The sequence below is a fragment of the Grampus griseus genome (genome assembly GCF_964374135.1).
Source record: "Grampus griseus genome assembly, chromosome: 19".
Lineage (NCBI taxonomy): Eukaryota > Metazoa > Chordata > Mammalia > Artiodactyla > Delphinidae > Grampus > Grampus griseus.
Window position 1 is genome coordinate 2,224,114 of NC_139013.1, and position 10,052 is coordinate 2,234,165.

Genomic DNA, 10,052 nt, shown 5'->3' on the forward strand with positions numbered 1-10,052 from the left:
TTTGACCCTGGAGTCTTCTCTGGCCCCACAGCCTGTGGGCTTCCCACGGCTCCACCTCGCGCCTTGAGTCTGTCTCCAGGCTCCCTGGGACCACGACTCCCCGAAACTAGTGACGTTCTAGTGCAGCAGTGAGAAGAGGTCCTGTGAGGTCCTGTGCAGGAGGCTGTCCCGCGTGATGTGGGGACTCCTAAGATGCTTTGCAAGGGAATGTGTGTCAAAGCAGAAAAGGCAGCTGGGAGAGGAAGGTGCTCTGTGCTTAAGGTCACCCCCGGGTTCTTCAGAACTTGTCCATACCCAGCAGGGCCCACAGTGTACGGCGGAGGCGGACACAGGACACAGCGGGCCTGGGGATGGAAGCCGGTCACTCTGCTGACCAGGTGTCTGGAAACGCTGTGTGCAGTTGACACTGGGCCTGTTGAAGCTTCCCACCCCTGTCCGGGCCAGAGTCCCACCACCACTCACCACCCCACCCACGGCCTCTGCGGTCTTTGCTCACCATCCCAGCCCACCCTGAGCTGTCCCCCCGCTAAAGCCGCTTAGCGCTGACTCTCTGCCCCCACCTTGTTGTTTACTGTTCTCTGGTTGTTTCTCTCCAAACAAATGGTAAGCTGCACGAGGGCAAGGCATATGTGTCCACGTCTTTGGGGGCTTCCTCAGAGTGTAGCACCAAGGTAGGTGCCGAGGAGGTCCCTGGTAGAACCTGACTCGGATCGTTCGGAACCCCAAGCGGTGTGAGCACTTGCTGCACACCGTGTGCGCGTGTGTGTGTGGCTCCCATGCCGCCAGCGTTGTCCTGTCCTTGTCGCCCACGGGAGTGGACTCCACTGAGGAGAGGTGTGCATTTGCTGTTGCAGGATGCGGTGTCGTACCAGGATGTGGTGGCCCTCACCGAGGACCGGAAGCCCCAGAACCCGGTTCAGGACAACATGGAGAACTACCGGAAGCTGCTCTCGCTGGGTGAGCGCTGCTCTCCCGGCCTGGCCCCTCAGGCTGCTGCACGGAGTCAGGGTCCGCAGTGTGTGTGGACTCGAGGGGTCAGAGGCCCTCAAGCGGCTCCCAGCCCAGCAGAGGCATAAACGCTGAGGCCGTGTTTTACGAATCCTCTGGCTTTGGGGGAGGAGTGTGTAGTGTGGGGTCCGGGAGCCCAGGAGACAACTCTGGCCCCCAGGAGTGCTGACCCTGGAAATTTAAATGCTCATTGCGGATGGGGTTCCAAGTTCCAGTTTGGATTCCCCGGGAAGACATCTGGCTCAGGTCCTAGTAGGCGGTTGGCTCTGCAGGAGTGTTGTGTGGGCAGTGGAGCCTTGAGGAGCTCCCGTGTTTGGAGACCAGGTGGGGAAAACAGGCACGAGTAGGAGGAGAGCCAGGAAGCCCAGTGAAAGGATGTCAGGACTGAGGAGGTGGTTACGAGAAGGGGAAGACTGAAAAGAACGCAGTAAATTTAGAAGGCACTCGGAGGTCTCTGTACAAACTTCTAGGTGGAGTCAGGAGAATTAACTAAAATTCAGACCAGCAGAGGCTAAGGAATGAATAATAAGGAAATGAGACTGCAGACAGAAGACATGGTAGGGCTTGGATATGGGCCCCTTCACACTTCGTGGCTGAGAGAAAGACAGACATCATTTATGGTGATGAGCCTTGGTCCCCAACTCGAGTGTGAGATGTTGTGTTCTTCCTGTGGACAGGGGTTCAGCTTGCCGAGGACGACGGCCACTCGCACATGACCCAGGGCCACTCGTCACGGTCAAAGAGAAGTGCCTACCCGAGCACCAGTCGAGGTGAGCGCGCAAGGCCCCGTGGAGTGGCGCTTGCACCAGTGAGATGGGAGCCGTCCGCACACACTGACACATGATGATACACAACTGATGCACAAAGACACGAGCATTGTACAGTTTATCTTCACACCACCATCACGGAGGTCCCAGTGTTACTTTGCACAAGTACGGGGACGAGGGAGCATTTACATCTGGGATTTCTTTTCAGGTCTGAAAACTATGCCTGAAACCAAAAAGTCAGCCCATCGGCGGGGGATCTGTGAAGATGAATCTTCCCACGGGGTGATAATGGAAAAGTTCATCAAGGACGTTTCGCGCAACTCCAAGTCGGGAAGGGCAAGGGAACCTAGCGATCGGCTGCAGAGGTTCCCCAGGAGGCCAGACAGTGACTGGAAGGAAGTTCCATTCAACAAGAGGGAGTCGGTGATTCAGGAGAGGGGCCATGAAGGGAATGCCTTTGGGGGAGGAGGCTTTAATTTGAACTCAAACCTTGTTTCCAGAAAGAGAGTTCTTGAGAGAAAAAGGCGCTATCATTTTGACACAGATGGGAAGGGCTCGATGCACGGTCGGAGAGGTGGTGCAAGGAAGCGGCCCTTTGAGCGCAGCGAGGTGAGGAAGGCCGCTAGTGGGAGCAGCCTTAGCGCGCCGCCCGTCCCCCAGTTGCAGCCCTTTGACTTTGGGGCGACGCCCTATGTGTGTGATGAGTGCGGGAGGTCCTTCAGCGTGATTTCGGGGTTTGTGGAGCATCAGATCACGCACACCAGGGAGAATCTGTATGAGTACGGCGAGTCCTTTCTTCATAGTGTGGCCGTCAGTGAGGTTCAGAAAAGGCAGGCCGGAGGGAAACGCTTTGAATGTAAGGAGTGTGGGGAACCCTTCAATAAGAGCGCCGCCCTGGCCGAGCATCGGAAAATTCACGCTAGAGATTGCCTTGCGGGGTGTAAGGACGAGGAGTACGAGGAGCCCTTCATGCCCAGCCCAACCTTCAGGGAGCTCCAGAAGATATACGGGAAGGACAAATTCTATGAATGCAGGGTGTGCAAGGAAACTTTCCTTCATAGTTCTGCCCTGATCGAGCACCAGAAAACCCATGGCCGAGATGACAAAGGTAGTGAGCGTGGGGAAGCCTTCAAACCCAGCCCAGCGCTTAACGAGCTTCAGAAGATGTATGGGAAAGAGAAAATGTACGAGTGCAAGGTGTGCGGGGAGACCTTTCATCACAGCGCATCCCTGAAAGAGCACCACAAGATCCACACCCGAGGAAACCCATTTGAAAACAAGGGCAAAGTGTGTGAGGAAACCTTCATTCCTGGTCAGTCCCTTAAAAGACGCCAGAAAACCTACCCAACGGAGAAGGCCTACGACTTCCAAGATGGTGGGGATGCCTTTAGGCAAAACTCAGACCTCATCGAGCATCAGAAAATTCATTCTCGGAAGAACCTCTTTGAAGGCCGGGGGTACGAGAAGTCTGTCATTCACAGTGTGTCCTTCCCCGAATCTCAGAAGAGTCACACTATAACAAGGCCACCTGAGGATGAGGAAGACAAGAAGGCATTCACTGTCAGCTCCAATCCTGATGACAGCCGGGAAGCCCTGTCCTACGAGAGGAACCCCTATGAGAGGTCTTTCATTCACAGCTCAGCCTTCCCTGGGGCTCATAAAAGTCACAGCAAACCGAGAGTGATAGCAGAGGCGACCGTTCAGAGCTCGGGTGCCACCGAACACTGGAAAGTCCACGCTGGGGAGAGTACCTCTGAAAGAAAGGGGTATGAGAGGTCCGTCATCCACAGCCTAGCTGCTTTCAGGCCTTCCCGTGGTCGCGGTGGAAATGAGCTCCTTGGATGTGACGAGCAGCAGGAGTCCTCCGCTTACCTCTCAGACCCTTGTGGCCAGCCCCAGAAGACCCTTGCCCTAGAGAGCCCCTATGCAGGGGGTAAGAACAACATCTTCAAGGGCTCTTTTGTGCACGGTGCATCCCACACCGTAACTCAGGACAGTCTCGCTGGGGAGGGCCCCAGTGGATGGAAGAAGGATGGTGAACCATCTGTTCCCAAGTCAGATGTGCGCGAGCATCAGAAGGCTCGTGCTAAGAAGAAGAACATCGAGCGTAGGATTTATGAGACCTCTGTAATCCACTCCCTGCGTTTTGGTGAACCTCAAACGTTTCACCCGAGAGAGAAGTTTTACGAATGTCCGGAGTGTGGAGAGTCCTTTGTTCATAGCTCCGACCTCACTGAGCATCAGAAGATCCACGATAGAAAGAAGCCCTCTGGAAGTGAAAACTACATACGATCTGTCATTCGCAGCATAGCCTCCACGGATCCTCAGACCAGTTATGCGGGCCAGTCAGCACAGATGAGTTACGCTGAAGAGCCAGCTCAGACCAGTTACGCTGAACCACCAGCTCAGACCAGTTACGCTGAACCACCAGCTCAGACCAGTTACGCTGAACCACCAGCTCAGACCAGGTACGCTGAACCACCAGCTCAGACCAGTTACCCTGAACCACCAGCTCAGACCAGTTACGCTGAACCACCAGCTCAGACCAGTTACGCTGAACCACCAGCTCAGACCAGTTACGCTGAACCACCAGCTCAGACCAGTCACGCTGAACCACCAGCTCAGACCAGTTACGCTGAACCCCCAGCTCAGACCGGTTATGCTGAACCACCAGCTCAGACCAGTTACACTGAACAGCCAGTCCGCAATGAATGTAAGGAGTGTGGGGAGTGTTTTGCCACTGTTGAAGACCTTGGCATACATCAGAAAATCTATGCCCGAGAGAAATTCCATGGTGGGGAGCTGTTTGGAGACTCTGTGATTCAGAGTGTGGGCCTTGATGGACCTCGGCAGGAAGAGCCTCGGCAGGAAGGGCCAGACGAGCCAGACGAGCCTGAAGACACCATCTATGGGTGTAAGGACTGTGGGCTGGGCTTCGTGGATCGCACAGACCTCAAGGACCATCAGAAGGTGCACGGCAGGGAGTACCTCACCGATAGCCGCGAGCACGCGCATTCTGTGACGCACACCCCTTCTGTCAGCGAGTATCAGAAAGATTACATTGGAGAGCAGCTTTACGAGTGCCCGGCATGTGGGGAATCCTTCGTTCATAGCTCATTCCTTTTCGAGCATCAGAAGATCCATGAGCAAGACCAGTTTTACGGCCACAGGAGGTATGATGAACCCTTTATGCAGCCCTTGGTCATTAGCCCGCAGCGGCCTCGGGCCCCACAGAAGAGTCCTCCTGCTGGGACGTCCCTGCAATGCCAAGTGTGCGGACAAGACTTCATCCACGGCTCTGTCCTTAACGAACACATGAGAGTCCATGCTGGAGACAGCCTGCTGGAGCAGGGCCAGGGGAGCACAGATGCGGTCAGCCCAGGCTCGGCCCCCACAGACCTTCAGAGAGACCAGGCCAAGGACAAGCACTATGAGTGCGCGACCTGTGGAGAATCCTTCCCCAGCCAGGCCGACCTCCGGGAGCACATGAGGATTCACGAGAAGGACAAGCCCTACGACTATGGGGCCACCTTCGTCCATACCTCCTTCCTCACCGAGCCCCCCAAGAGAGATTCACCCTTCTATGAGTGCAAGGACTGTGGCAAGTCCTTCATCCACAACACAGTCCTCACGAAGCATCAGAAGCTGCACCTCGAGGAAGAGGAAGCAGCAGCAGCCGCCCAGGAAGTTGAAGCCAACGTCCTCGTTCCACGGGAAGTTCTGCGGATCCAGGGATCAAATGTGGAGGCCGCAGAGCCGGAGGTGGAGGCCGCAGAGCCGGAGGTGGAGGCTGCCGAGCCCAACGTGGAGGCCGCCGAGCCCAACGGGGAGGCCGAGGGGCCGGAGGGGGAGGCCGCCGAGCCCAACGGGGAGGCCGAACAGCCCAACGGGGAGGCCGAACAGCCCAACGGGGATGCTGATGAACCAGACGGGGCAGGGATCGAAGACCCAGAGGAAAGAGCCGAAGAGCCAGAGGGAGATGCGGATGAGCCGGACGGTGCAGGGATCGAGGACCCAGAAGAGGAAGGTGACGACCAGGAGATCCAAGTGGAAGAGCCCTACTACGACTGCAGGGAGTGTGGCGAGACCTTCACCTCCAACTCGGCCTATGGTGAGCACCTGAAAACCCATGCCAGGGTGATAATATTCGAGCCTGGAAGCGTCTACGGGGAAAGCTCCCACTACACCGAGCACGCCAGCACCAGCAGCAATGACAGCGGCAGGGCTGATGACAAGTACTTCAAGTGTGACGTCTGTGGGCAGGTGTTCACTGACCGCCTGTCCCTGGCCAGGCACCAGAACACCCACACCGGCTGAGGACTTGGGTGTCAAGGTTGGAAAACCTTCACTAGGACTGGACCCTTACTAAACTACAGATAATTGGAACCAACCCACGATGATGTCGGAAGGAGGCTTCCCTTGGCGTATACACACCTGACTTTGAACATCAGACAACTCAGCCTGGAAAGAAACTGAAGGTGGAGACTCCTTCGGACTTAGCTCTTCCCCATCAAACATCGGCGTATGCATGTGGGAAAGCCATAGCACACGTCTTACCTTCCACCCGAGTAACTGCATTGACGGAAAGCTGGAGGGGTTTTCAAGGCTACAGAAATGGCCCACATCTGTAAATGACACTCCTGGAACCTATATATAATGAATGTTTCCTGAGATGTATATAGAATAGCAAATCATAGCAAACAGTACTCATATTGGGACTTAATATGGTATCCAGTTACAGTTCACTTGCAGAGGTACCTTCCTTACCTGGTACTCTTTGATTTTTTTTTCTTTTTTTTTTTTTTTGGAGGAGGAAGAGAGCAACAAATTAGAATATATTTGTAAGCATCTTAGATCCTTAGAAAGATTTATTGTGCGTTATTTGAATCCTATCCATATTTTTTTGAGTAATTGACTGTGTTGTTCCTTACTCTTGAATATTCCCGTAAAGGTGTAGGCATGAAAGATAAAATGTCTTTTCCGCTTTGCTGTTTGAAAGGGGAAGTACTTGGAGCTTCCTTTTCAGCCATTCCGTCTACACTAACACTTTGGAACCTAATGCTGTGTAAGCCTTTACGATACGTGGATTGGCCTTTTGTAACCCCAAATTGATTGGTTGCCACCTTGTACTTTGCAGTGGTTCTCATGCAAAAAATAGTTCCAAGTTTTGTTATTTGTTTTTAAACCAACTTGATGTCTGTAGGATAGTGAATTCACAAAAGCTGAAGCTTCTCCCTGTGCATCTTGCGTCTTTGCCTTTCAAGAGTGGTTGCAGCCATCCCTAGATCGCGCGCGTGCCTGATGAGGTTGAGAACCGTGGGGGCTCTCATGTAAGTTAGGACGGGGCTGCTGCCTCATCACTCCCTTTGCGCGCTCCCTGCCTTAAGCGACAAGTAGCAACGGGGCTTCGTCCGTGTGTGCCGCTACAACTCAGTTTTTGCACCCTGGGCGCCCAGGGGCGAGTATCCTTAGAGCTTTCTAGCGTGAAACTTAATTCTCGTCTTTACCTGTCTGACCCTAAACCCCGTGTCTAACTTGCATTTAAAAAAAAAAGCTTTCTTTACAGTCAACTCGAGCTTAACGTGGACTCAGGTTCCCTAGCAGCCTTAATTTGTTTCGTTGCCATCTGTCCCTTCCTCTTAAAGAGTGCCCCCCTAAATAAGCAGTTGTCACCTATCCTTTAGAGCGTCACGTCTGTCTAGTCGCCTCGGTTGCCTGTGTGATCACAAGTCGACCTCACAGCTCGAGGTTTCCTGTGTCCTGTTCTGTGGACCACCTGTGCTCCCTTTGCTTCCCCGCCCCTTGCATAATGACAATTAAGAACTCTTTTTGGCTTTGAGTTGGCTGGAAAAAAAAAAAAAATTAAAATTAAAAAAAATTTTTAAAGAGGATCTGGTAGATTAAGGGAGCAGAAGATAAGAGCTAGATTATTTGGGCGAGCAAAGTTAAAGTACCTGCTGGGGAAATGTGTTTAAATCTCCCTCTCCTAGGTCTGCACGGTTAGGGCTCGGGGAGAGCATATCGCAGCTGGAAGGAATGCCAAAGTCGAAGGAGGTTGGTAGGGTGAGAGCAGGAAGCAGAAAAGAGTAAGCCAAAGAAGGGGGAGTCCTGATAACGTCTCCAGACCTCGGAGGGTGAGGAAGCAGTTGGAAGCAACATCAGGAGCGGGGATGGGAAGGCCAGGATGGGAAGAATGAATGAGCAGGGTATCCTGGGCCTCTGAGAAGAAGGCGCCGTTTTGATGGCATGGTGTAGGCGAGGGCCAGCTGCATGTGAAGACCCGAGGTTGGACACCTGAGAGAGCTGAGGGACAGTGAGGCACGGCCTCAGAGGAGGACCCTGAGGTGGGGGCCAGCGTCAGTGTCGGTGGGGTGAACCTGTGTTCACCACTGTTGGCAGTATTAACTGGTAGAACCCTTCAGAAAGCCACTTGCCAAATGTCAGGGTGTCCGTTCCAGCCTTTGCTTAGTGAAACATTAGGAACAACTTAATGCCAAAAATAGGAAGACAATTAAGGGAACTTGTCGGTGGACTCCTAATGCAGCTGTTTAAAAATGATAATCATGGAGAGTTATGTAGCAACATGGAAATATATTTACGGAATACTAAGTGGAAAAAACAGGACACAGAATTATATTTATACTACAGTTATAACTGTTTAAAAATGTATGCTTATAGTCAAAAGCTGTCGTGGTGGTGGTGTTGTAGGCTTATAGTCGAGCATTATTTTCTTAAATTCCTTGAATGTTCTTCTTCGTAGTGTTACTAAAAAGTTTATAATCACGTTTCCATTGTGAACATAATTTGAACTCATTATCAGGCACTTGGAAAATACAGAAAAGTGGAGGGAAAAAAATCCATATACCCCCCCATCCAAAGACAGATATACTCCTCACTGTATTGTTCATCCTCGTTTCTGTGCACAGGTTTATGATGATAACTGTGTCAAATGTGTACTCAGAATAACTGTTACCTTTGTGGAATTATGGTTAAACATTTCCATCTTAATGTTTTCAGATGTTCCTTACAGTAGTGTCCTGATAACAAAGCTTATTATGTTTGTTTCCATTACAAGCATAATACGTACCCGGAGGAATAATTGGAAAACACAAAGTAAATTAGAAAAGTCGCCCATATCCCCAACACCCAACAACTACTGTTCACATCTTGATCTGTTTTCTCCATCTCATGTCAGTGCACAAGCTTGTGATTATGACAGTGTTGAGTACATGTGCATAAAGTCTAAAATGAAAAAAATATGGAAAATAATTAAAAGAGTATTGTCGTTATGGGATTACGGTTAAACGTTTTGTCTCAGATTCCTTGAATGATCTTTGGTGTTTTGGTACTAAATCTCACGTATGTATTTTTCCATTACAAATATAGTACATACTTATGGCAGACTTCGGGGAGATTCAGCAAAGCAAAAGAAAAGAAATTCATCCATATTCCCGACACCCAACAACCATTGCTGTTGACACCTTGACCTGTGCACAGTCTGATGACTGTGGTGTTTGTGATGAGTATGCAGAGGGTCAAAGATGGGAAGAGACACAGAAAGCAGTGAGGAAGTGGTGTGTGGTCATTGTGGGATTACAGTTAAGTATTTTGTCTCGGTTACCTGGGACAGGCTTTCTCACAGTGTTTTGGGAACCTACCTTTATTACATGTATTTCCATTATAAACACGGTATGTGTTCATTACAGAGACTTGGAAGTTACAGAAGTGTAGAAGAGAAACTCGCCCATATTATCATCATCCAAAGACTGTGGTTAACATCTTCATATATTTTCTTCATCTTGTTTCTGTGCACAGGTTTTTGGTTTGTTAATATGGTTGTGGTCGTTCTATCTATCTGTAATAGTGTCAACAATAAAAATAAAGTTAAAAATAAGATACTTCTCAGTCTCTTCTTTTGTCCATTTTAAGTGTTTGGGGTGGTTAAAAATCCCAAAACTTAGCGTCTCCTTAGGCCTTTAGGGTTAGTTTACAAATCTTATTCCAGTTTTAATTATTGCATATATCAAGAGTTACTTCTAAGGGATCTTTTAGTACTACACGATCCCACATTTTTAACTGCACGAATAAAATTAAAACATATATTCCAATAGTGTTTTTTTTGTTTTTTTTTTTTTCTGCGGTACGCGGGCCTCTCACTGTTGTGGCCTCTCCCGTTGCGGAGCACAGGCTCCGGACGTGCAGGCTCAGCGGCCATGGCTCACAGACCCAGCTGCTCCGCGGCATGTAGGATCTTCCCGGACCGGGGCATGAACCTGT

The 10,052-nt window shown here is 50.9% G+C and overlaps 1 protein-coding gene across 3 annotated transcripts in view; it reads left to right on the forward strand.

The window, feature by feature from the left end:
• Window positions 1–9,302, forward strand: part of PEG3 (paternally expressed 3) — a 30,948-nt gene extending 21,646 nt beyond the window's left edge. For all 3 annotated transcript variants that reach the window (XM_082676493.1, XM_082676492.1, XM_082676494.1), the window contains 3 exons: window positions 855–957; window positions 1,686–1,778; window positions 1,984–9,302. In XM_082676493.1, coding sequence (XP_082532619.1) covers window positions 855–957; window positions 1,686–1,778; window positions 1,984–6,092 — 4,305 coding nt within the window. In that variant the 3' untranslated portion in view covers window positions 6,093–9,302. The remainder of the gene's footprint in view (window positions 1–854; window positions 958–1,685; window positions 1,779–1,983) is intronic.
• Window positions 9,303–10,052: the final 750 nt, after the last annotated feature.